The sequence below is a fragment of the Channa argus genome, chromosome 11, assembly GCF_033026475.1.
Source record: "Channa argus isolate prfri chromosome 11, Channa argus male v1.0, whole genome shotgun sequence".
NCBI classification, from domain to species: domain Eukaryota; kingdom Metazoa; phylum Chordata; class Actinopteri; order Anabantiformes; family Channidae; genus Channa; species Channa argus.
Genome location: NC_090207.1, coordinates 330,013 through 356,499, shown reverse-complemented (window position 1 = coordinate 356,499; position 26,487 = coordinate 330,013). Strand labels below are relative to the sequence as shown.

Here is a 26,487-nt window from a genome sequence, read left to right as displayed (position 1 = left end):
CTCCAAGTTACAGCAGTAAAATCTTCTTCTTTTCCTTTGGGCTGTTCCCTTTCAGGTGTCGCCACAGTGGCTTCTGCCTCCATCTAACTCTGTCCTCTGCATCCTCTTCTCTCACACCAACTAACTTCATGTCCTCTCTCACTACATCTAGAAATCTTCTCTCTGGTCTTCCTCTAGACCTCCTGCCTGGCAGGTCCAACCTCAGTATCCTTCTAGTGATATAAATAGTAGTGGAAAGTATGTTTGATGCAGCAATCAGGACATAAAGTGGTAAAATCAACTCCAATATTACCTGTTACTAGTTCTGTTCCAAACCAAGTTTCTACAGTAACTCTTATCTTTGTCTTCATAACTACAAATGTTTCTTCTAAGTCGTTCCTGTTAACAGCCCCAATATTAAAGTTTTTCTTCTTATACTCCTTTAAAGAGGTAAATATCAAATCTGATAATAAAAGTCAGGAGTAGCTGAAGAAAATAGACAGGAAAAAAATACATATTAAAAAACTTTATTATGAACATTATAAAGTATATTTACAGTTTCAGTAGTGAATGAGTCATGTGACCTGAGGAATGGCTTATTCTGATTGGTCCTCTACAGCGTGGCAGGGGGTGAGGCTTGGCTCCGTTTGGCAGGATGTTCCTCCTTTTCATCCCCTCCTTCATTTCGTCTTCGTTTCCTGGTGGCTGACCCTGCTGCCTCCTGGGAGAAGGGGTGAAATCCAGCTGCTGGTTATCAGTTCACATTCAGATTCATAAATGAGCTTTTTCAATGTAATAACCTATTTGTTTATCTGCTGCACTTTGTGACAAGAAACAGGACAAAAAAGTTTAATCAGGATCTTTGGTACAAGTATTCAACCTGCAAGTGTGTTAATGTTGGTAGTCTACAATAAGTTGTATGTGTGGTTACCATGACAGTGGCCACACCAGCCTCTCCGCCCGGGAACATGAGTCTGTGAGCCGTCTCAATCATCTGATGATCCTAAAAAACACAACACTATGTCTGACATCGGGTACTACATTTCCCAGAGGTGCTTGTAGTACTTTAAGACTTGTCAATAAACAAAAAGACCCAGTACAATCAGGTTTACAACAGACAAGAAACACAAGTACTCAATTGTTGTCTTGCCCCTGTTCCTCCTTTGAGACAACATTGTCTACATTCCGGACAGGGAAGTTTTTTTGATTGAGCTGTTAAGGTGAGGTGTTAATCCATTTATGGCAAACTGCAAGGACATTCTTTCAACAATGTCAATCATGTACTGGAATTCTGACCCCCTCCTGACTTCAGCCAATCTCCTGCAGTGTGTTGCATGTGTGAAATGCACCTTCGGACAATGGAGCTAATTTTTCATATGTTCATATGTGATATACAGGCTATGCAGTACTGCAGTAGTATTAATGGAGTAGCAGTATTACTGCAGCACGGTACCTCAGGTTCAGAAGTTACCTGTAACCACGGATGCTGCAAAGCTTCTTCTATCTTCATCCTCTGACTAGGATCAACAATCAGCAGCCTCCTCACCAAGTCTTTTGCTGGAGACACAGGGGGGACAAAACACCTGAAACACCACAGTGACACAGGCCTGCAGCCTTAGCTAGTCTACTCCTCTGGTAGTCCCCGGGGGTAGGGAATTCAAACCTGCAGCCTTTTGCATCCCAACCCAATGCTCTACCACTGAGCCACCAGGCCCCCATTGCAGTACTGCAGTAGAAATTAGTATTATTACAGAACTATTACTGTGTGTTTTGCTGGTAGCAAAGTAATACTGCAATAGTACCTTGGTCAGAGATGTGTTTCCACTTGGACTGAACCATGGTAAACTCTCCCCTGATGATCTGCTCTGTGACTGACTGATGACCAAAGCTCTCATGAAAGGGAGGATATCCTCCCAGACTGAGTCATAGATAGGTGGGGTGGTACAGATGGGTGGAGAGAGACAGAGAGGGAGGGGTGCAGGGGGGTGTTAATGTTTTGGCTGGTCTATAACCATGACCTAGAACTGTAGTGAGGCAGACAGACTGAGGGTGAGATGGGGTGAGGACGAGTCAGCCTACCACACAAAGAGCAGGACCCCAAGGCTCCATGCATCCACAGTGAGGCCATAACCCGTGGTGGAGGCATTGGTGAAGACCTCAGGGGCAAGGTAAGATGGTGTCCCACACAGAGTCCTCATCAGAGCAGCCTCTTCCAGGATCCTGGACTGGTTAAAGTCTGTTACCTAACACACACACACACACACACACACACACACACACACACGTTGCATTGGAGCTGTGAGAGGGCGAGGAGTTATTCAGGTTCACTCATGTTCTGGTTTAGGAAACTAAAAACTGTGGGAAAGGAAGATGCACTGTGGCCTCTATGACTGTGATGATGAAGATGAAGGTATGAGCACCTTGATGAGGCAGACGTCATCCTGTGAGGACAGCAGGATGTTCTCTGGCTTCAGGTCTCTGTGGATGATCCCCTTACTGTGGAGATACTGAACACACAGTGGTCAGATTATTAGGAACACAAAGCCAGTGCTGTGAGACAATAAAATCCAGATGAGAGGAGAAAATTATCAACATGTGAGCAACAGAGAGAGGTTTTGTTCAACATTAGTTTTGTCCCTCAGGGACCAGCAGAGAGTTCTTGTTGTAGAAGTGCTACTCTAACATCAGTCCAGAAAGTGTGATCCATAAAGACCAAAACCTCCTGGTTCCTCCCACAGACACAGACTCTGGTCACACAGTCCCAACATATTAATGCTACTGTTTCTGCTCCTTTGCAACTTTCCTCACCAGGGTCCCAGGACAAATCTCAATATGGTCTGTATTTATCAGTAACATCCTCTGTTTACTCTTCATGTGACTGTCTAATTATGTGTCCAGTTTGTCACTTGTTGCTCCTCAAACTGTGTATTCACCTGGACCGCTCTGAGCATCTGGTAGAAGTAAAGTTTGGCGACCGACTCGTTGAGCTGCCGCTGAGATTTTACCCTTTGGAACAGTTCACCTCCTTCCATCCTGAGAAACATAAACATGTTAGCTTAGCTGAGCGTAAAGAGTGGAAGATGTTAGCTTAGCTTATTATAAATACCAGAAGCAGCTTACAGCTCCAACACAATGTAGTAACTGTCTTCAGTCTGATAAAAGTCCTCTGTCTTTATAAGACAAGGCTGCAGGAGACAAGGAGACAGTTGTTAGTCTCATAATAAAGAAATTGACTGTCATCTTATCTTCATTGTCATCACACTCACATGGTCGACTCTCTTCAGAATCTCGATCTCTGTCTTTGCATTTCGTGTTGCTGTCTGTGATTGGACAAAAAGAGATCATAAGATCACCATCTCAGCCGCCCTTTGTTTGTAGTTCGCTCAGGTTATCTTCTGCTGCATCAGTCAGAGTAAGGAAACAAGGGAAGGACTTGAAGGAACGAAAGAAGGGAAGACAGAAACAAGTCAACTAGAAGACAAGTTAAGGATAAAAGAGAATGACGAAGGCAAGAGGAGATGAAAGGTGGAAAATTGTCTCAGCCAATCAGAACAGAGCAGCAGACTCACCCCTTCAGACTGAAAGTTCTTCTTGTTTATTATTTTCACTGCAAACTTTTTACAGGTGGATCTCTCAAAGCCCAGTTTGACTTCCCCACACACTCCACTGAAACACACAACACACTGCAGGAAGTGACATCACCACAGACAGCAACACAAAGACACAGAATCCACTGTGGTGGCGTACAGAGCCAAACCAAGGATATCACTGTCTGTATACATGGGGACCTAAGGAGGCCTCCCTGTCCCAGCATGGTGCATCGCTGTGCCTTTTTCACTGCAGTTATAAAGGTATAAACTCACGTGCCAATGCGTCGAGTCAGCACATATTTCTCCTGGAGCTCTTTGGGTAACGTGGACTGATCGTCAGACATCAGGTCAATGAAGACAAAGACTGAAGAGACAGAGACATGAGGTGACTTCAGACTGAATCAGAATATGGGTGGGGGGCGGGATTTGAATCTGACTGACCTTTGTTGCGTTGTTCTGCCAGAGCGATCACGGTGTTGTTGACCAGAGGAAGCTTCCTGTTTTTACCAACCAGAACCCCATCAACAAACGTCCCGTTGTTACTGTAGTCCTCCACAAACACCTCACTGTCCTCCTGACACACACAGACACAGGTTTTTGTCAGACTGGATCAGGGCCAAACACAATCCTTTAGGAAATTAGAGTAATATTAGTGATAACTAGTTCTAGTACTCACTCTGTATATCCTGAAGTGTTTCTTGCTGTAAATCAGAAACTTCTTAGACCCTCGATCATTAGGATCACCCAGGACATAGTCACACTTAGAGTCACGTCCAAACAGGTACTGGTCCTCAAACAAGTCTGTAAACCAACAGCATTAGGACTAGTGGTAGTGATGGGCTATTGCTAAGGACTTATGTTAGTACATTAGCACTGTTATCACTGAAAATATTAGGACAAATAGACTAGCATTGGGACTAACATTAGAAATAGTTCAGGACTAATCCTACCTTTCCTCCTACTTTAAGAACTAAGTAGTGTTATTGCTAACAGCGTTAGATTTAGGGCTAGTAATGACTTCAGCAGCCATGTCAGCCCGTTAGCATGTTATAACCAGCAAGCTCACCTTGACTGCTGAAGACCTGAGCCATGGGCAGCAGGCGGCCCCAGGGTTGTGGTTCAGGTTCCTCGGGGACGGAGGGCAAAGTGACAGGGATGGTATCCACACTGCTCAGAGTCCCTGAGCTGCTGGTGGACTGGCTCCCTGAGGTCGGCCCACTGGAAGAACTGGAACTAGGCTGGGACTGAGACTTCGATTGGGATGGGGACTGGGTGGACTGAACCTGGGATGGAGACTGGGTGGACTGGGTGGACTGAACCTGGGAAGGAGACTGGGTGGACTGGGTGGACTGAACCTGGGATGGAGACTGGGTGGACTGAACCTGGGATGGAGACCGGGTGGACTGGGACTGGTCTCCATCATTGGGAACCTCCTGAGACATTGTCCAGTTCTGCAGATGAGACACATTAGATCAAACTAGTCATACTGGACATTGGTAAACCTTAAACCCCAACCTACACACCCTCACAGTAAGGTGACCTTTATAAACTTCATAATTTAAGAATGTTTTAATTTTTCCCTGTACCAACAAAGAAAGGAGCAAAGATGAAACTGTGAGCAAAGATGTTAAAAGTCTCTTCTTCGATTAGGGACAAACCATTTTCAGAAAACTCATAAGGGTTTGGGGTTAAGGTCTTTGCAGGGAGTCGAGAAAGTTTAAATATCCTATTTTTTTGGAGTCTGCAGCCGTGAAATGATCCAGGACCAGAACCAGTCTAGCATCAAATCGGCTTATTAAACCCTCCCATCACCTGTCAATCACAGCTAGAGGAAGAGACCCACATAAGACCTAAATGTAAACCAAAACCACACAGATCCACATCCGTTGCCAAACCGCTCTACACCACCGCCGGCATGAAGCAGACCGAGCCGGTCTAAATCTGATCTGAGTGCACGGACATCAGCCACTCACCGGATTCCTGCAAGAGAACGGACCGGTTCCGACACCGTCAAACAAAACACGTGCAGTGAAATTTTACCGGGATCATGGAGGAAGCGTTGCACTGTAGTTTCCTTCGACGTCACGTGAAGGTCCCAGCCAAAGAGAAGTTAGAAGATAGATCACGTGTTTTATAAAAAAGCTTCCGGGTCTGCTTGGTTCTTTTAGAACCAGGAGGACGCGATGAGCGATACCTGAGCGTTGATGCAGACGGAGGGACCACAGAACACCTGTCACGTGTCCGCGTGGTCACCCAAGTGTCGTCATGTCCAGTCAAAAGAGGTTGATCATCGCTGACGGTGAGTTCACGTTCAGAATCAGTCCTCAGATCAGTTTCTGTCTGTTCACGGATGTCAGTACTAGAGTTTCTATAATTATTAATACTCACATTCATCAGTTGGGATCTTTATGATTTCTTAACATTCTACAGAGAGGATGAATAAAGTTTACAAATTTCAATAAACTGTGTTTTACTCTCTGAAGTGGACAAATGAAATATTATGATAAGAGTCACTGTCATTAACATCATCATGATAATAGTTCCAACGGTGGGTAGTTTGTCATCTGATTTCTCTCATCAACACGTTTTACTGTGTGGAAAAAGGAGACGAATCTGAAGAATCTGGCACTTTTTAAGCAAAAGTCAAGGATCTGGGTTTTGGATTGTTGTGGTAACCAGACCTCAGTGTGAGACTCCTGTCAGTGATTAGAAGTGAAGCCAGAACTCAGACTGTTTTTACCTCTGTGCAGATGAGGAGGTGGAGGCTGAGGAGCTAAACCCCTTCTCCTTCAGACAGTTTCTACGCTGCAACATCCTGGACCAGGACCAGGACCAGGAGCGTGAGCATGAGCAGGAGCACACACACAGTGAGGTATGGAGACTGCAGAATCTACAGTAAGAGAAGAAGTGATGTGACGCTCACCAAATCTGTGTGTCTGCAGTCCAGCTGCTCTCACAGGATATGTGATGATGGGAACTTGACCTTTGACCCCGAGGTCAGGAGCTGCTTCTTCTCAGAGCCCTTGCTGGCACCACAGGTAGTGACATCATCACTGACATCATCTCTTGCAGACATTACCTGGTGATCGAGGTGAGATCAGATCCCATCACACTGCAGCAGGATCGTTCTGATTCCAACACACTGTTAACAAGTTGGCAAAGAAGCCCAGACCTCAGGGCTCAGGGCTTTGCGTGAAGCGAATGTTAAACTTTTGTGAAAGTCACAAACTGAAACAGACTGTGTGTAAACAGCGTCATCTGTAGCTGTTTCTTTCAGTCTGGTGTTTAAGTGGACTGATTCAACTCTGACAAGACTGTGGCTGAAAACCATTAAAATCACAGACAGTCTGGTCGGTTCAGTCAGTCTGTAAAACACAGAAAGAAATCCGCGTTTTGTTTTTACTCTATATAATATTCACTATGATGATGATGATGATGATTATTATTATTATGTCGTGTGCAGAGTTAAACAGAGGAAACTTAGATACATCTAACTGAGAGCAAGTGTTTCTAAAAGTTTATCTGTTTCACCATTAATGATGAGATGAACATTAATAATAATAATAATAATAGTTAAAATGAGTTCTACAGCTCCTGGTTAAGGGAACGTTTTTCTGATGTCTGTACCTGACCTTTAAGGTTACTTTGATTTTTCAACAAACAACAAACATCCAGTTTGTGGATATGTCATTTCTCCATGATTTGACTGTTGTCTCTCTCATTCCAAACAGGAGGATGACGAGCAGTGGGGGCAGAGCATCCAGTCAGGTGTAGACAGCACTTCCTCCCTCTGCACAGAGGAGGAGGAGGAGGACAATGATGAGGAGGAGACCAGGTGAGTCCTAAAGCTTTACAATGTTGCTTCACTCACTTTCACACTCACAAACACACTGAAGCAAGGTGCACATCTGACCCTGACTCATTAGGAGAACTTGGGGTTTTGTGTCTTGCTCAATTAAACTTTCACATGGAGCCAGGAGGAACTGGAAGTTGAACCACTGACCCTTTGGGCGACTGATCAACCACTTGAGCTACAGCCAACTTGTGGTTGCTGTGGGGTTTTTTTTTCTATTGTTAAAGGTAGAGCTTGTTGACATCCCAAGGCTCTCACAGCAGAGAAATGTGATGAGGTGTGCAGCCTGCAGGGGGCACTGACAGGCTGTTACCTGCTGCTGTGTTCATGTCATGTTGGAATTATCCGAATCTGTCAGATCAACAGACCAGACCTGTTCATCTTCATTAACAACAGGGTTGTGGATATTTAGTAAGTTGACTGTTTGAGATGTTTATTTACCACCTGTCATCAGCTGCTCTGTTGTGAATCAGCTGTCTCATCTGTGAACGATCACAGTTCATTGGATCAAAAGCTAGAAGATACCAACTCATTGTGTCTTCCCCCTCTGCATTCTCATCTGAGATGGTATCTTCTGCCTTCTGATTGACTGAACCCACTTGATTCAAATAATTGGTTGTGGGTAGGGATAGTTGGAAACAAGCATGGCAGGAGGCCTTGAGGAAAACTGGTTTAATCACTTCCGTTGATGTTGGGGGAAGAGAGATGTTTGTTGGTGTTTCTAATAAAGTGGCACTGAGTGTAACAGGTCTAATTATTTGTGATCAAACAGATTCTCGTCCAAACCCGATGTTCAGCAGAGACGAGGAGGAGGAGGTGCAGAGAACTATGAAGGAGACGACGAGACGTCCATGGCTGAACCTGTCAGCTCACGCAGGAGTAAGAGTCCTCACATCCAACAGGTGAAATTGTGCAACTTTCTTCCTTTATGTTTTATTTCATGCAGATTTTACACATTAAAAGTAGAGCAGGTGACAGAAACTCATTTCACATTCAGAGCAACAGTCTGACTCAGTTAAAACTGCAGGAAACCTGAGCTTTGTTTAACTACGATATTTGAGAGTTCACTGATTATTTGTTCAGTCCGTTTTGTATCAGTGTGGTTTCATTTGCTGTTTTGTGCCTGTGAAGAAGTGGTTTTGTTAAGATCTGAACTGTCACTGAGATGACTCTAACACCTCCACCCATCACTGTGAGAGTTTCCAGCTGAAGGAGGAGAACATGTTGCTGAGGAGAACCATCAGGGAGCTCCAGAGGAGATTGGACGCTAATGAGCGCAGGTAGGCGCCGACCAATCACACGACACCACACTCCAACCAATCAGAGCCCTTACCCATCATGCCTCTGCATCAGGGTGCTGGAGCTGTCGGAGGAGCTGCTCCAGAGGAGGCGTCAGGAGGAGAAGGAGGCTGAGGACCTGGAGAACATGGTTCAGTCTGTGGAACAGAACCTCCATCTGATGACGGTGCGTTTACACCCCTCCACCCACAAAACTCTGCTCCCCCAGCTCTGACAGATCCACATCCAAAAACCATCAGTCAGTGTTAGAGCTGCTGCACCTCATCAAACATGGTGACATGTGAACTCAGGGGCCGGTTTATTAGGAACACACCACACGTACTGTGTGACTGAATCCTTATCACATTTGTCAATGAGCTCAGAGTTAAAGACAGCCACTGTCTGTCTTTGTCTGTCTCTGTGTGTAACAGAAGCGCGCGGTTAAAGCAGAGTCCAGTGTTTCCAAAATGAAGGTGGAGCTGCAGCAGCTGCAGGTGAGTCACATTAATTATCAATCAGCTGATCCAGCCCTCAGAGCGCAGTTCTTTCTTCAGCATCCTGCTTCCTAGAGAAAAGTAGAGGAGGATTTTATATATTTTTTCAGTTGGACGATAAACACTACTTACTTACAGACACAACCACAAAACATGTGACCACGCCCGTGAATGGTCTTCATTTTAACTTCAGTTTAGGAGCTTTGCAGACAGTTACAATTCAATCATGTGACATCAAGTCCTCTTTCCCCACAGTCCAATGTGATGGAGAAGGGAGGTTAGATTTTAAAAGGGCTTCTGTAATAAGCATTGTGTTGTGCACTGCTGAACTACAGAGGAGCTGCTCTGGACAACTTTTAATAAACCGAAAGGTCAGAAGCAGGCTGCCTTTATCAAAGGTCTCTAGACACTTCATAGTGTATGGTCACGACCTTAGAAAACGAACAAAAAAATTATAGAGAAACCCAACAAATCAAGATATTTACATTGATGGAGATATGCTGGGGTAAGTCATGATATGGTGTTACTGCAGGAGGATGAACAAACAAAACATGGATTTGTTTGCCAAGAAAGACACCTTCTTATGAAACTGTTGTTGTTTCGCTGTGGTGGTAACTGTATTAAACCAGCAGTGACTGAATGGACTTAAATGATTAAGTTCATGTGTACATAAAAACGTTTCCTGTCTGAGCTGCGACGATCATCCTCACTTTATCTTCTCTTTGACTGACCCTTGTAAAACGTCAGAAACACTATATTTGCTGGTGTTTGACTCAGTTTATTAAGAATCATCAAAGACTGGAGGCACAATCTGATATTTAGTCTCTGAACAGCAACTTCAACAGCTAATTTCTTCATTTTATGTCTAATGGACACCTGAGTTGGTCAGGTGTGATCAGGTGTGTCTGTATCTCAGGTGGAGGTGGAGTCTCTGCGTTCAAAGAATGATCGTCTGAAGACAGAAGAGTCCCAAGTTGTCATGACGATGAGACAAAACGCTCAGCTGGCATCGGAGTACCTGAACAAGACGGCAAGCCACGCCCACTCCTCCATCAGGTCAGTACCTACAGTCAAGCAGGTGGTCAGCTATTGATCTTTGATATACTTGAGTCAGGGGGATCAACAAATCCCAGACTATGCCCCCCTTTGGATCATCCTGTCACAACAGTGGATACAGCATGTCTCTCCACGAATCCTTCAGTCAGAGGACATGTTCTGACTGGCAGTGCTCTGATGTGATGAGTGTTTTGATGTAAATAAATTTCATCCGTGGATTCAATCTTCCCATCTGAAAAAGTACTTTGTTACCCAAATAACAAACCATGGGTGACTAAAGAACTTACAGCTGTTATTAATAAGTAAAAAACAAATGATAAATTTGAGTAAAGAAGGTGTCTCCAGAGAAGTCAGAACCTAAATTAAGAAAAGTTAAAAAAACAATGTGGTAGTGGACACCACAGAGCAACCTGGATTAAAATGAATGACAGGAAGTTAACCAGGACATCTGAGATGCTGAGGAACGTGTTACTATGAATGGTGTAGATGATGCTGACCTACAGATTTCACTATTTGAAAGGTCAGATTTTTGAATGCACCATTTCCAGGCTGAAAGAGTTTTGCACCTCAGAGCTATAATATAGAAATGTTACAGGAACCTCTCTTAATCTTATTCAACAGGGTGAATATGAGGGTGGCTGCAGGCCCTGACACAACCTGTGAACATTTGTTGTGTTATCAAACGGCATCTTTTTTTCATATGTGTGTTGATTGAATGATACTTTCTGTATGGAGGACTTTATAATTCCAGTTCTGCTCTGACTTCATAACTCTGGCTCTTCTTGACCTGCTCTCAGTCTGACTAATAAAACTGGGAAATGGTTTCTGTTTTTCAGCAGGGTTTTGTGATTACTGTGCAGCAATATCTGCAGACAGACAGATGGTGTCCAATTGTATCTGTCTAACTCTGACTCTGTCACTATCTTCAGTCGGCTGTTGGAGGAAGCAGAAAGTCTCCGTTTGGTCTCTCAGCTGCTGAAGTCCATTGACAAGATCTCCAACCTCAACCCAGAGTCCTGAACTCTGTGTTGAACTTCAGACCACTTCTAGACCTGCTGGAGAAAGGACAGAGATCAGCAGGTGTTCTGTACTCACCTGGACTAAACCTTTAGCAGGTGGAGGATGTGGCTGCTAGTTTTAGGTTTGTTGGACAGTTTCTTCATCCTGACACAGACTGAAGACACAAACACTGATCAGTGACTTTATAAAACAACTGCTCCAGATTTCCAGTCAAATTAAACATGAAGTGGAGATGTTGAAGCTGCAGCGTGTTGTGATTCTGATATGATCAATTCAGTGGCTCTTTGGGTAAGATACTGATCACCAGGGTGCTCCTGGTGGTGTGTGGGTGTGTGTGGGGGTGTGGGGGTGTGTGGGTGGGTGTGTAAAAAAAAAAAAAAAAAAAAAAAAAAGAGATGAAAAAAATAGGTGAATGTGAACCAAGTGTAAAGTGGTTTGAGGAACCAATAAGGCATAAAAGTGCTATATAAGTGCAGAGCATTTAACATTTATTGATGGTCTGATCCACCTATGGTTCCTCAGAGGTTCCTCAGAGTGCATCTTACGTCAGCATCAAGTTCATGAAGCCCAGAGGTTGGTGTCAGCTGTTGACTATAAGCAATAATATAACTTCTTAATCCCAGAGGGAAAATGTTTAAATGTTGTCATGTTTTGGCTCAGAACACTATGTGCTGACACCAGAGCCACAACCTAAGCCTTGGTTTTTAGTTTTAATATGATCTGTCATTTTCGAAACACGGCCTTGTGTCAATGTTGAGCGGCAGGTTTAGGTCATCAGGGAACGTCAGGCCACTCGACTATAAAATACAAACTGAATTTCATTGTTTTTGAGGGTGGATGCCGAAAAGCATAAATGCCAAGAATTTGAAGAAAATTTTATGCCACTCTCAGAGTATGATACCAGCTTCAGACCACAATCTTCCTTTGGGCAAATGGTGGGACACCCAGAGACAAACAGCTTGCATTGTGGGCATTGTTTGTCAGATCTTTGTAATAGATACTGTGATTTCAATGCGCCGAACCAGTGACACATACAAATCTGCAGCATGTTATTCTGATGAGGCACAGGAGTTAAAGATGGACTTTAAAGCTCCAAAGTGTTCCTCACTGACACCATCAAATGTCTCCAGCTGTTTCCAAGTTATGTCTTTAGTTCTTAACAGTGAAATAAAACTGAACTTGTTTAAAAAATCTTAATCTAATCTTAATCTAATCTTAATCTTAACATCCTAACATTTCTGCAAATGGAGATCTGCTGTCACACTCACTGCCATGATCTGCTATGTGTAAAAACCATCAAGTCAGATTATTGAGAAGGTCAGAGGCAGATCCCAAACTCAGAGAATCGGGTTCTGCCCTGCAGCCAGACGAAAGCCTGAGAAACATTCATGTCGCCGTTCTCAGCACGAACCAGCTTGTTGTCTGGCCTGTGCATGCTGCTGGGAAAGTACACAGCAGCCGGATTATGAAATGTGACCTTTATTTATCGAAATAAATCCAACATGTAAGTGTTTCGTTCCTCATTCACCTCCCTCCATTTTTGCTCAATCTTATCTTAGCATCTTATCTTAGCACAGAGGCTGATGCTTGTTCCTTGTTTTATCTGTGTCAGCATGTGTCAGGATCCCGCACTGCTTCACATACTGAACTTCAGAAGGCTGTACTCATCAGGCTTCTCTTTCATTACATCTGTGACACTCAGGGCTCTGTTTGTGGTCCAAATGCAAGTTCATGTCTGGGTCAAATGAGGAGAGACAGCATTTGTTTGGGGCCCTTTTCTTCTAAACCAGGAGCAGTTTTCAGAAAAAAAAAAAAAAATAATTAATTTTTTTTTTCAATTAAACTTTATTTATATAGCGCCAATTCACAACAAAGTCATCTCAGGGCACTTTACAGAATAAAGTCAAGATTATAAAGATATATAAAGAGAACCCAACAATTCCCCCTGGAGCAAGCCATAGGCAACAGTGGAGAGGAAAAACTCCCTTTAACGGAAGAAACCTCCAGCAGAACCAGGCTCAGGGTGGACGGCCATCTGCCTCGACCGGTTGGGGTGAGTGGAAAGGGGAGAGAGAAAAGAACAGAGCAACAAAAAGCAACAACAAAACATCGGGCAGATTGGTAGGACCAGTAGCTGCACACTGGAAGACACACAGCTTCAAAGCCGAGGGACACCTGCAGAAAGGGACAGAGAGAGGGGGACAGAGGAGGACAAAGACAACTACGGGAGAGAACACACAGAGTTAATGACATACAGTGGTGAGAATTGCGGGGTGAGAGGAGAGGAGAGATGGTCAAGAGGAGGAAAGGAGCTCAGTGCATTGGGGGGTGGGTCCCCCAGCAGTCTAAGCCTATGGCAGCATAACTATAACTAACTATATGCTTTATTAAAGAGGAAGGTTTTAAGCTTAGACTTAAAAGTAGAGAGGGTGTCTGCTTCCCGAATCTGAACTGGGAGCTGGTTCCACAAGAGAGGAGCTTGATAGCTAAAGGCTCTACCTCCCATTCTACTTTTGGAAATTCTGGGAACCACAAGTAGGCCTGCATTCTGAGAGCGAAGTGGTCTACTGGGATGATATGGTGCTATGAGGTCTTCTATATATGATGGAGCCTGACCATTCAGAGCTTTATATGTAAGAAGCAGGGTTTTAAATTCTATTCTAAATTTAATGGGAAGCCAATGGAGAGAAGCTAGTGAAGGTGAAATATGATCTCTCTTGCTAGTTCCAGTCAGCACTCTTGCTGCAGCATTTTGGATTAATTGCAGGCTCTTTAGGGAGTTACTGGGGCATCCTGAAAGTAGGGAATTACAGTAGTCCAACCTAGAAGTAACAAATGCATGGACCAGTTTTTCGGCATCACTTTGAGACAGTATGCTCCTAATTTTGGCAATGTTCCGTAGGTGGAAGAAGGCTGTTCTAGAGATTTGTTTTATATGTGACTTAAAGGACAGATCCTGATCAAAAATAACTCCAAGGTTCCTTGCAGTAGTACTGGAGGCCAGACTTATGCCATCTAGGGTAACAATATGGTTGGACATCATATCTCTGATATTTTTGGGCCCAAATACTATGACTTCAGTTTTGTCTGAGTTTAAAAGTAAAAAATTGTGGGACATCCAGGCCTTTATGTCTTGTAGGCATGCTTGAAGCTTTATTAACTGATTATTTTCATCTGGTTCCATAGATAAATATAGCTGGGTATCATCAGCATAACAGTGGAAATTTATGGAGTGTTTTCTAATAATGTTGCCTAAAGGAGACATATATAAAGTAAAAAGTATTGGTCCTAACACAGAGCCTTGTGGAACTCCATAGCTAACCTTTGTGTGCATGGAGGATTCATCATTAACATGAACAAATTGAAATCTATCAGACAGATAGGATTTAAACCAACCTAGTGCAGTTCCTGTAATTCCAATTTCATGTTCCAGTCTCTGTAATAAAATGTTATGATCAATGGTATCAAATGCGGCACTAAGATCTAACAGAACAAGTATAGAGAGGAGTCCATTATCTGAGGCCATGAGAAGATCGTTAGTGACTTTTACCAGTGCTGTTTCTGTACTATGATGAACTCTAAATCCTGACTGAAACTCTTCATACAAATTATTCCTATGAAGGTGATCACATAATTGTTTTGCGACTACTTTTTCAATTATTTTAGAAATAAAGGGGAGATTAGATATTGGTCTGTAATTGGCTAAAACACCTGGGTCAAGACAGGGTTTTTTAAGTAATGGTTTAATTACAGCTACCTTATAGGCCTGTGGTACATAGCCTGTTTCTAAAGATAGATTGATGATATCTAATATGAACGTATCTATTAAGGGTAAAGCTTCCTTGAGCAGCTTAGTTGGAATAGGGTCTAGCAGACAGGTTGTTGGTTTAGATGAGGTAATAATTGAAGTTAGCTCAGAGAGATCTATGGGTAAAAAGCAGTCTAACAGGGAGTGGGGCCTTATCCATGATTCTAGCACTGCTGTACATGAAGATCTATCTGTAATTTTTGGGGGGAGGATCTGGTGAATACTTTCTCTAATAGCTACAATTTTATTCATAAAGAAGGTCATGAAGTCATTGCTGCTCAAAGTTAAGGGAATAGTAGGCTCAACAGAACTATGGCTCTTAGTCAGCCTGGCTACAGTGCTGAACAGAAACCGGGGGTTGTTCTTGTTTTCTTCTATTAATGATGAATAATATGCTGTTCTGGCATCACTGAGAGCTTTTTTGTACGTTTTTAAACTATTTTTCCAGGCTAAATGAGATTCTTCTAACTTTCTGGAACGCCACTTCCTTTCTAACTTTCGTGTTTCCTGTTTTAAGTTGCGTGTTTGTGAACTATACCATGGAGATCGCCTCTGCTGATTTACTGCCTTCTTTTTTAGAGGGGCAACACTATCGAGTATTGTACGTAGTGAGGCTGCAGAATTGTCAACAAGATAATCTACTTGTGCAGGAGTAACATTAAGGAGACTACTTCCCATTGTATTAACATATGGTGAAGCAAATGATGAAGAAATAATTTCTTTAAATTTGTTGACAGCTTTTTCACTTAAGCATCTGCTATCGTGGAATTTTTCCCTAACTGCTATATAGTCCGTTATTGTAAATTCAAATGTTATTAAAAAATGGTCAGACAGAAGAGAGTTGTGAGGACATATTGTTAAATTATCCGTTTCAATTCCATACGTAAGGACAAGGTCTAACGTGTGACTAAAACAGTGAGTGGGTTTATTTACATTTTGGGAAAAACCAATTGAATCTAATAATGAATTAAACTCAGTGCTCAGGCAGTTACTGTCAGCATCTACATGAATGTTAAAGTCACCCACTATAATGACTTTATCTGTACTAAGCACTAAATCAGCTAGAAAATCAGAAAATTCAATCAAAAACTCTGAATAAGGGACTGGAGGACGGTACATGATAACAAATAATAGTGGTTTTTGAGTTTTCCAGTTTGGGTGTGAAAGGCTAAGAGTAAGGCTCTCAAATGAGTTATAACTATGTTTAGGTCTAGGGTTTATTGATAAGCTACAATGGAAGATTGCTGCAACTCCTCCACCTCGGCCTGTGCTTCTAGGAACATGATAATTAATATGACTTGGGGGGGTTGACTCATTTAGACTGACATATTCTTCCTGCTGCAACCAAGTTTCAGTGAGACAAAATAAATCGAATTGATGATCGCTTATTAAGTCATTTACTAACAGAGATTTAGAAGAGAGAGATCTGATATTTAATAATCCACATTTAATAGTTTTGGGGTTTTGTTCTGTAAGAGGAGTAGTCTTAACTTTTATTAGGTTATTATGATTAACTCCTCTTGTTGTCATATTTACTTTATGTAATTTAGGTCGGGGAACAGACACAGGCTCTATAGGTATGTGGGAGTTGTGGGGGGGTGACGGTTGTAAGGACACTGCAGAGAGGCGTGTAGGACTGGATCTGGATCTCTGCATCCTAGGCTCAACTCTGGACTGTCATACTTTTGGTTGTTTAATAAAACCAGCCATATTTCTGGATAAGAAAGCTGCACCATCTAAAGTAGGATGGATGCCATCTCTCCTAATCAGCCTAGGTTTTCCCCAAAAACGTTTCCAATTGTCTATGTAGCCCACATCGTTTGCTGGACACCACCTAGACAGCCAGCGGTTGAATAACGACATGCGGGTGTACATGTCGTCACTGGTCAGATTTGGCAGGGGACCAGAGAAAATTACGGAGTCCGACATTGTTTTTGCAAAGTTACACACCGATTCAACATTCATTTTAGTGACCTCCGATTTACGTAATCGGGCGTCATTAACTCCCACGTGAATAATAATATTACTGTATTTACGTTTATCCTTAGCCAGGAGTTTCAAATATGATTCAACGTCGCCCGCTCTGGCCCCAGGAAGACATTTGACTACGGCCGCTGGAGTCTCTAACTTCACGTTTCTGACTATGGAGCTGCCAATTACCAGAGTTGGTTTCTCAGCGGGTGTGTCGCTGAGTGGGGAAAATCGATTAGAAACATGAACCGACTGGTGGTGAACCTCGGGCGTCTGTTTAGCATTAGATCTCTTACGAACCGTCACCCAGCCGGACTGGCTTCCCGGCTGCTCGGGAACTGCCGGGGGACAGCTAGCAGGGGCTACGCTAGGTCGGCCCGCACCAGCTACCGGGGCCTGACTAGCGGAGTTGTTTTCCATGGTGCGGAGCCGTGCTTCCAATTCCGTGAGCCTCGCCTCCAAAGCTGCAAAAACCTTACACTTATTACATAAACCATTATCACTAAAGGAGGCAGAGGAAAAACTGAACATGAGACACACCGAGCAAGTGAGAGAAGGAGAGACAGAGGGAGACAGAGAAGCCATTGCTAATGTTTAACTGCTAAGCTAGCGAAGCTAATATAAGTGAAATGTGGAATTTGTAAACTTTAGCTGGTTATGTTTTGCAAAAGCAGGTGCTTGTGCAATACAAGCGTATGTTACGACTAAGTATTAATTCTTGTGTGAAGAAATCACTTATTTAAGTAAAAATAACAGCTACAATTAATCAGTAAACAGTCTTTCGGTAGAAACCCAAGAGTGTGCAGAAACAGGAAGTGACGCAATACGCTTACCGCAAATCTGGATGGCCTCTCTCCTTTACACACTTATTTCAGTGTTTATCTGCTGCAGGTCTGAGGGGAGAAATCATTATCGTCAATACAACAAAGCAGCAGATTCTGATATTAAATAATGTAAATAAAGACACAAAGCATACACTGAAAGTAACCAGCAGCTGGCCTTTAAAGACCCACACAATTAACTACACGTTCCACCAGAACACATGAGCAACAGTGAGGTGCCAGCAGGCAAAGTCCTTCTGTTAACACTGGTCCAGTTACAGTGGTGTTGTTCAATAAACCTCATCTCTGAAATGTTTGTTTCAAACTGACCCCTGTCAACTTTCCTTCAGATTGAAAAAGCTACTTGGAGAAAGATATTCAGTTGACATGAACCTTCACTAAACTGTTGAAAAGGAACCCAAAAAATACAACAGAGGCAATTAAAATTATCACAAACAGTTTCATGAGAACAAACCAACAGACAACCTGTCTCCACAAGAAAAGGAGAGGGGCTGATATAAATTCCATGGTAAGATAAGATTTGATTTCCCTGCGGGAAATTCAGGTGGTGCAGCAGCAGAACAAAAGCCACAGAGAAAACACTTACATAACAGAAAGCATTTTCAAAGGAAGTTAGAGAGATATTTTTCTTTTTTTTTGTCTTATCGACTTATCCCATGATATCAGGGTCGCCACAGCGGATCATTGTCCGCATGTTGATTTGGCACAGGTTTTTACGCCGGCTTGGACCGGCACTGCACAGCTGGGGAGGGGAATGGGCTGTTAGAGAGATATAAAATGTGATAAAGGTAAAGAACAAAGTGGTATTACAGCCCCAGATGTGCTTTATTTAACTTTTTCCTGCTCTATACTTCTGTGTTTGGATAACTGAGTGCTCTGTTTCTGTGTAGAACTTTGTAATGAAATATAGGTGCTCCTGTCTGATTGGTTGAATTGAGGGGAAATGCCTACAGACGTAGATGTTTTTACCCAAAGTCACTTCCAAGTGAGGTACAAAGCAGCAAAAACTCTAAATTAAGGACAAAACATTAAAGCAAAGTGCTGAGAGAAGTGTTTCTGTTCCATGAGATGCAGGTGTAGCATAATTTAGATGCATATTACAGAACAGTTCCACCTTTGTTGAGTTTGGTAACTTGTTTCACTATCGTGGCTCCATATCCAACATCCTGACGGCAGTGTGTTATTCTGACTAGTGTCTGTGTATTAAACTAGCCAATGTTGACCAGATCTGTGTTAACTATGCAACACGATAGCTGCACATGACAGACAACATCAAAACCAGCTCAACAACATTTGTTCCCAATGAACAGGAGAGGACTCAGGTTTCAAACATCGCCCCAGGAATAAACAAACAGAAAACACGTCTGCACAGGAATTTAAAAAAAAAAGACTATAAATAGGCAAAAGTTGGAATGTAAAGCACAGCCAGTGGTTTCCCAGTGAGGCTCAGCATCTCTCTGATCTATAAAACAACAGCTGATTCTCAGTCTGATTCTACAAACAGCGGCCATCTGCTCACACGTAAGTCTGCTACTCTTCACTGATGTCATAGATTCAAACCTCTTGTCATGTGACAAACATCAAGTGTGTCCAGTTTAGTCTTTTTAAGATTTGCAACCAAATTCATTCAAAGCATTTTATACATCTGAGCAAAATTTTTTATTTCACTTTCTTTGTCTAAATTCATGAATCCTGAATTTTCTCTGATGCAGGAACCAACATGTCTCAGTACATCACACAGCTCCAAGTGTCTCTGAATGAAGATGAGGAGAACAACCTCCGCAAACAAGGCTTCATTAAAATCAGTGGTGATCTGAACAAAGGAGTTGGAGGAAAATTCATCTACCTTTGGTACAAAAAGGGCCAGGGAGCACCAATCACCAGGATTCAGTTTACATTCAACGATGAAATGAGTCAGGGTCTGAAAGCTGCAGGGTACCAAAAGATTGACAGGGACCTGAACAGTGGAGCAGGTGGTGACTTCATCTTCCTGTGGTTATACAGAGGCTCCTCAAAATACGACGTCCCCATTGTGGACCTTCAGGTCAGCACAGAAGCAACTGAAGAAGCCCCAAAGTTTAACCTCGGCTTCGAAAGACTAGCCTGCGATCTGAACCGGAAGGCCGAAGGAAATTGGATCTACCTGTGGGTGAAGAGAGAGAAACCAACGTACATCTGTGATGTGACTGCCACAGATAACTATGCCTCAGATGCTATGAACTTCCAGAACGCTTTCATCCGAGTGGATGAAGACACTAACAGAGGTGCAGGAGGAGCTTCCGTCTTTATCTGGTACCGTGTGACAACTGACCCCCAACAGGGCCTCAAAGATTTGAAAGTGTCCACCAGTGATGAGGAGTATCAGGGCTTCAAAAATCAACAGTACCAGTCAGTGAATGTGAACCTGAACACGGGGACCGGAGGTAGTCCGGTTTACCTGTGGTACAAAAAGGCTGACTGCAGCATCAGGTCCCTCTCTCTGATCACCAACATGGGAGCTGTGGAGCTGTATGACACGTCAGGGGTCCAGGTCATCAAGAAAAACCTAAATTCAGGCAATAAAGGTGCAACTGAGTACCTGTGCTATTATCGCTGAGTCGTCACATCAACAGAGCTGAGCCAGTGAATGAAATCCTATTTCATCAGTGCTTAATAGGTTTGGTGATCGTCTATGTTTCTCTGAGCCGTTTTACGGCTGTCTTGTTAAAATCCTGATGATTTTCTGTTTCTCAATAAAGTCTCAGCTGCATCTTAATGTTGCCTTTTTTTCTTCCAGCTTTTATTGTCTCTAACAGGTCATAAAGACAGTTGATGACAAGCAGAACAACACATGATGACCTGGCTTCTTTTCCAAATGCTGCATAACTGTGTATAATAGATTTACTAAGGGTGTTAAAACACAAAAGGCTTCTTATTTTGAAGTTACCTCGTTTAAAATAAATTTAATATTTGCAGTAACGTTAAAGGCCTGTTCTCACCCAGTGAGTAAAAAAAATTTAGTGGTGACTCAGTGGCAGAGCATTGAGTTGGGATACAGAAAGCTATGAGTTCGAATCCTACCACCAGGTGGGGCCCCACCCAGCCACCAAAGGCCACCACCATTTATCTGAGCTCAAAAAAAATGGGAGGGTTGATGCAGGAAGGCATCCGGCGTAACAGCTGTTGATCTATGCTGCAGAGAGAAAAGTACTAAATGCTAAACGTGTAAATTATTTTCTCGTGTTACTTCATAGTCTACTCAAGTTGAAGTACTAAGTACATGCAGTAAAGTACAGGCCAACATTATCAGTACTGCACTAATTCAGTGATTTCTTTTCCTGATTGAAAACAAAGTATTTAACCACTTTAGAACCTGATGCTTTGATAACATGAAAGAACAAGTTCAGTCCAAATTGTTTATCGATAAATTACCCTAAGGGTACTGGATGACCTCCTCCACCTACTGAGCCACACCCTATGAGGGTACCAGTTTGACCCAACTAATTCCAACCTCACCCCTTTCCATTTTCCACAGCCAATGGCTTCCTGAATAGTCAGGTCAAAGGTCAGATGGTCAAAGGTCAGTACCTGTTGGTACCTGTAGCTGCAGCAGGGTTTCTGCCATTGCTCAGTTCTGTCTCCCTGATGTGAGGGCTGTCTTCATTTTATACTGCAAAAAAGGCTGGAGACAATTGGCCTGTCTTATCAGCCAGTTAGCCGCTTTTCAAATTTACATTGTGAAAGAGTGTGAGAGTAGAAGGATTAGTATCAGTGACACTAAGTGTCACATGGAGTGCCCCATGGATCTATATTGGGCCCTCTTTTTTTAATTATTTATATTAATGATCTTGACCAAATCACTGCAAATGTACATTATAATTTTTATACTGATGATACAATTATGTACTCTTAAGCTTCTACTGTTGGCTTAGGTTGTCATTAAATGCTGACATAACTAAACTTGTGCTGTTTTCAAAAAGAAAACCTGCTGAGTGACCAACCCGCTCTTGTTCCTGTGGTGTCATATTGTGGTGCTTTGTAACAATCTTTGGAATTGGTATCAGATGCACAGGGAGGCTCTTAGATGGCTCTCAGTAAAAATTGTATTGTTGTCTTCATGTAACTCCAAATGACGACTCAGTCAAGAGTGTTACTGTGGACCTAAAAAATTGGGGTTAGAAGTAAAATCTCACAGAAGAATAACAAGAGCTGTAACTGGTGATGTTCAGACGTTGACACCAAATCTCTTGCTTTCATAGAAGGTGCTGACTGAGCAGATCTACAATGACGGCAGCACTTTAACTGTGAACCATCTGTGCAGGAAGTATTTAGTCGAGAATCAGTTAATTTCCGAGTAAAACCAGAGCAGCTGTTACATCACCATGACAGCCTTTTCACACCTGCAGGCAAACGCTCACTTCTAAACTTTGACCTTTAACCGGCCTCTTCTTGTTTGGGATAAGGAACTGAAACCCTCTCGCAATTTGACTAGTTGTTACTGCAGCTACCATGACTCCAGCTGGTTTGAGCAGAGTTCATTTAATTTCAGTAGAGGAACAGAGTTGTAGAGAAGAGTACAATGGAAGCATGGTTAGCATTCTTGTCTCACAGCAAGAAGGTTCCTGGTTCAATCCCCAGACTGGACAGGGCCTTTTTGTGAGGAGTTTGCATGGTCTCCCCGTGTTTGCATAGCATTTGAAGTCAGGTTGGCCCATAGTGGCGGTGCGCTCAGTCGCAGCGTTCCAGGACCAACCCTCGATCTGACCAGCTGATGCAATTTTGTTGTACTACTTATGTATGTATAATGACAAATAAAGCACTTTACTTATGAGTATAACACCACTCAGTTTAAAGTAGAACCTGCCTTCTGGGGATCGCACAATCTTTAGTTTATCCTATTTTAATGTTCCTGTTGTTCTACACAGTCCATTTATGGGAACCCACAAACAAATGTTCATGTGAAAACTTCACAGCTTCCTGCTTTGGATAAAATGGATCCAGTCAATACAAAGTCTGTTAGAACTGAATGCAGCCCTGATGTGACAACAATCTGACTCAAAAACTCCAGATTAGAGCTTTGAACCCAACAAAGGAGTTACCACAGTCAGTGTCACTAATTACCTTAAGCCTTAATCTAAATGATTTCTGCTTTAATGATCATGTCACAATTTTTCATTTGTATATCCTCAAATCCTTTGATTATTTTCAGGTTGAAAAAAAAAGAAAAAGCTGATTCTGCAGCTGCTCTCAGACTGTTGGACCCTGCTGTAAAAGCTCTACTTTCTGTTATACAAACTGGGCTGTGAACTGTCCAAGTTGACAAATAGTGACATTTATGGCTTCACAACACAATCATCATCACTTGTTTATAGTCCATATTTTATGTTCAGGTACAAACCAAAACTAAAAAATGAAACAAGGAATCAAATAGGTTTCAGACCTGACCAGAAGAAAGTAAAAAAGTTATTTTGATTTCACAAAAATAGACATTCATTAGTAAGGTTTCTCATTTCTGCTCAGTCAGTTACCATGACGACTCTCAGCAGTAACAGAGCAAGACCATGGATGTCTGTGTTGACACTTTTAGGGATGACCTGCACCCTGACAGATGGCTCCAGAGCTGCTGGGTTGACAATCACAAAGATGCTTGGGTCATCCACAGATAAACCAGCTCACCTCCTGTCCTCTTGTTAAGGTCCACATCCAGCAGCTCATATTGTTGACTCTGGAAGCTCCTAAAGTGTTCATCCTTGATGGAGACCTGCAGGTCGGTGATGTCCTTTTGTGTGTCAGTGGTGTGACGATATCAGAAGACGTTGCCTGTGACCTTGTTGGAGGAACTCGGTGTGCGGTCTGAGGTCATCCGTGGCAGTGATACAGACATCTTGGAATTCTCTCTTCACAGCTGGACAACATGCCCAGCCATCCTGGTTGAGGCCGGTTTCTCCCAGCTGACTTTGAATTGCTCCATTATTGAGGCTTGCTGGTCTTGTGGTAACCTGCAGAGATTAGGACCAGACTTAGATCAAGGTTCCAACAAAAAAAAATGTTCTCCTTGGTTTCATTCAGGGTTCTGTGAATTACTGAGACATGTTGGTTAAAGGATCAATGAATGAAGATTACAATAGAGTTGTTCTCTGAAAGTTCAGCTTTCTGTTGCTTTATTCTGCCATATTAGTTATTGATCAGACCAGTGGTGGCTGGTCAATAGGGGGCATGGGGATGCAAAAATCTCACAAAAGACAGCTGTGCCATTGGGTTTTTATTTCAACGGTTACCACAGATAATGTCTTTATGTCTTTTTCTTTTCCACAACACAGGTCAGACTGGGTTCCACAGCCACTTTATTCAGGCCGAAGAAGCTGCTTGGATAAGTAGCAAAACCTTTCTAACCAAGGAGAAAGAAGTCCAGTTAGCATCATCGCTGAGCCTAAATGCTGCTCATGAATGCTGAGCCTGTCAGAAGATTCTGAAAGATTGTTAAAACTTCTTAAATCACTGTGTTAGAGCTGCTATACAGGTTACAATTAGTGATGTTATATGCATTCAGTTGTGGCTGAAGTAGCCATTTAGGTGATCTGAATGTAAATGAAACATGAGGCAGGTGAGGTTATGTAGCCTGTGTTTAAATGAGTGAAAAGTGAACATTAAGAGAGTAGAAGGATTAGTATCAGTGACACTAAGTGTCACATGGAGTGCCCCATGGATCTATATTGGGCCCTCTTTTTTTAATTATTTATATTAATGATCTTGACCAAATCACTGCAAATGTACATTATAATTTTTATACTGATGATACAATTATGTACTCTTAAGCTTCTACTGTTGGCTTAGGTTGTCATTAAATGCTGACATAACTAAACTTGTGCTGTTTTCAAAAAGAAAACCTGCTGAGTGACCAACCCGCTCTTGTTCCTGTGGTGTCATATTGTGGTGCTTTGTAACAATCTTTGGAATTGGTATCAGATGCACAGGGAGGCTCTTAGATGGCTCTCAGTAAAAATTGTATTGTTGTCTTCATGTAACTCCAAATGACGACTCAGTCAAGAGTGTTACTGTGGACCTAAAAAATTGGGGTTAGAAGTAAAATCTCACAGAAGAATAACAAGAGCTGTAACTGGTGATGTTCAGACGTTGACACCAAATCTCTTGCTTTCATAGAAGGTGCTGACTGAGCAGATCTACAATGACGGCAGCACTTTAACTGTGAACCATCTGTGCAGGAAGTATTTAGTCGAGAATCAGTTAATTTCCGAGTAAAACCAGAGCAGCTGTTACATCACCATGACAGCCTTTTCACACCTGCAGGCAAACGCTCACTTCTAAACTTTGACCTTTAACCGGCCTCTTCTTGTTTGGGATAAGGAACTGAAACCCTCTCGCAATTTGACTAGTTGTTACTGCAGCTACCATGACTCCAGCTGGTTTGAGCAGAGTTCATTTAATTTCAGTAGAGGAACAGAGTTGTAGAGAAGAGTACAATGGAAGCATGGTTAGCATTCTTGTCTCACAGCAAGAAGGTTCCTGGTTCAATCCCCAGACTGGACAGGGCCTTTTTGTGAGGAGTTTGCATGGTCTCCCCGTGTTTGCATAGCATTTGAAGTCAGGTTGGCCCATAGTGGCGGTGCGCTCAGTCGCAGCGTTCCAGGACCAACCCTCGATCTGACCAGCTGATGCAATTTTGTTGTACTACTTATGTATGTATAATGACAAATAAAGCACTTTACTTATGAGTATAACACCACTCAGTTTAAAGTAGAACCTGCCTTCTGGGGATGCTTGGGTCATCCACAGATAAACCAGCTCACCTCCTGTCCTCTTGTTAAGGTCCACATCCAGCAGCTCATATTGTTGACTCTGGAAGCTCCTAAAGTGTTCATCCTTGATGGAGACCTGCAGGTCGGTGATGTCCTTTTGTGTGTCAGTGGTGTGACGATATCAGAAGACGTTGCCTGTGACCTTGTTGGAGGAACTCGGTGTGCGGTCTGAGGTCATCCGTGGCAGTGATACAGACATCTTGGAATTCTCTCTTCACAGCTGGACAACATGCCATCCCAATAGTAGATTAGGAAAAAACGTAGGAAAAAATTAGTTCAATATTGACCTGTGTGGTTTTCAGCCTACAGTGATCTATAGGCTGCTGCTTTAGGAATGACTTGATCCCTGCTTCCTTCACAGCTGACTAAACCTGACAGTACTTTAGTTTGAAGCAGATTCATGTTAGCACACCAAAGGACCTTTGGACCTTGGAACATTCTGTGGTCTGATGAGACCAAAGTGGAATAATTTTCTCATAAGTCACACAGAAGAAGAGAAAAAAATCAAACCATCATTGAAAACCTGTGGATAGATTTGAAGGAGGCTCTAAGTGGCAGACGACCAAACAATCTGGTTGACTTGGAATAATTATTCCATTAAGAATTATCTAAACACATGAAAGAGGCTGGAGGAGGTTATAAAGGCAAAGGGAGGGCACACAAAACAAGAGAGAACATTTCATAAAGGGGGACTTTCATTATTTGATTATAAGTTTGGTTTTATACACTGCTTGATTATTTGTTACTTCTGATCTTGAAGATTTGTACCAGTCAAATGTGCATTAGTTATTTTTTGGCAT

General features: G+C 42.6%; 3 protein-coding genes and 1 long non-coding RNA gene across 7 annotated transcripts; 2 read left to right on the top strand and 2 right to left on the bottom strand.

Annotated features, from left to right (window-relative positions):
- Positions 1–490: 490 nt before the first annotated feature.
- On the bottom strand, positions 491–5,697 carry chek2 (checkpoint kinase 2). Of its 3 annotated transcripts, XM_067521040.1 has the most exons (16): positions 5,610–5,697; positions 4,925–5,020; positions 4,636–4,888; positions 4,246–4,370; positions 4,011–4,143; positions 3,843–3,933; positions 3,549–3,645; positions 3,246–3,299; positions 3,100–3,164; positions 2,913–3,012; positions 2,400–2,486; positions 2,059–2,222; positions 1,782–1,897; positions 1,451–1,536; positions 911–982; positions 491–700 (listed from the first exon to the last, which is right to left on the bottom strand). In XM_067521040.1, exons 1-16 carry the CDS (start codon positions 5,616–5,618, stop codon positions 593–595), a joined length of 1,656 nt encoding a protein of 551 aa, XP_067377141.1. In that variant the 5' UTR covers positions 5,619–5,697; the 3' UTR covers positions 491–592. The 3 variants fall into 3 exon arrangements, with proteins under 3 accessions (XP_067377141.1, XP_067377139.1, XP_067377140.1); XM_067521038.1 differs by having other exon boundaries at positions 4,636–5,020; XM_067521039.1 differs by having other exon boundaries at positions 4,636–5,020; positions 5,543–5,649.
- entr1 (endosome associated trafficking regulator 1) lies at positions 5,580–12,000 on the top strand. Of its 2 annotated transcripts, none has more exons than XR_010915543.1 (10): positions 5,580–5,868; positions 6,320–6,441; positions 6,512–6,607; positions 7,301–7,404; positions 8,195–8,324; positions 8,629–8,702; positions 8,776–8,887; positions 9,132–9,194; positions 10,076–10,250; positions 11,180–12,000. XR_010915543.1 is itself a non-coding variant. In XM_067521041.1 (10 exons), exons 1-10 carry the CDS (start codon positions 5,835–5,837, stop codon positions 11,268–11,270), a joined length of 966 nt encoding a protein of 321 aa, XP_067377142.1. In that variant the 5' UTR covers positions 5,600–5,834; the 3' UTR covers positions 11,271–12,000. The 2 variants fall into 2 exon arrangements, 1 of the variants encoding a protein (XP_067377142.1); XM_067521041.1 differs by having other exon boundaries at positions 5,600–5,868; positions 10,111–10,250.
- A 634-nt stretch (positions 12,001–12,634) lies between these two features.
- LOC137136061 (uncharacterized) lies at positions 12,635–18,132 on the bottom strand. The gene is made up of 3 exons (XR_010915544.1): positions 18,026–18,132; positions 17,883–17,942; positions 12,635–13,491 (listed from the first exon to the last, which is right to left on the bottom strand). It is a non-coding gene; the product is annotated as an uncharacterized lncRNA (long non-coding RNA).
- Positions 18,083–20,643, top strand: si:dkey-30j10.5 (uncharacterized). The gene is made up of 2 exons (XM_067521042.1): positions 18,083–19,412; positions 19,604–20,643. Exon 2 carries the CDS (start codon positions 19,612–19,614, stop codon positions 20,485–20,487), a length of 876 nt encoding a protein of 291 aa, XP_067377143.1. The 5' UTR covers positions 18,083–19,412; positions 19,604–19,611; the 3' UTR covers positions 20,488–20,643.
- Positions 20,644–26,487: the final 5,844 nt, after the last annotated feature.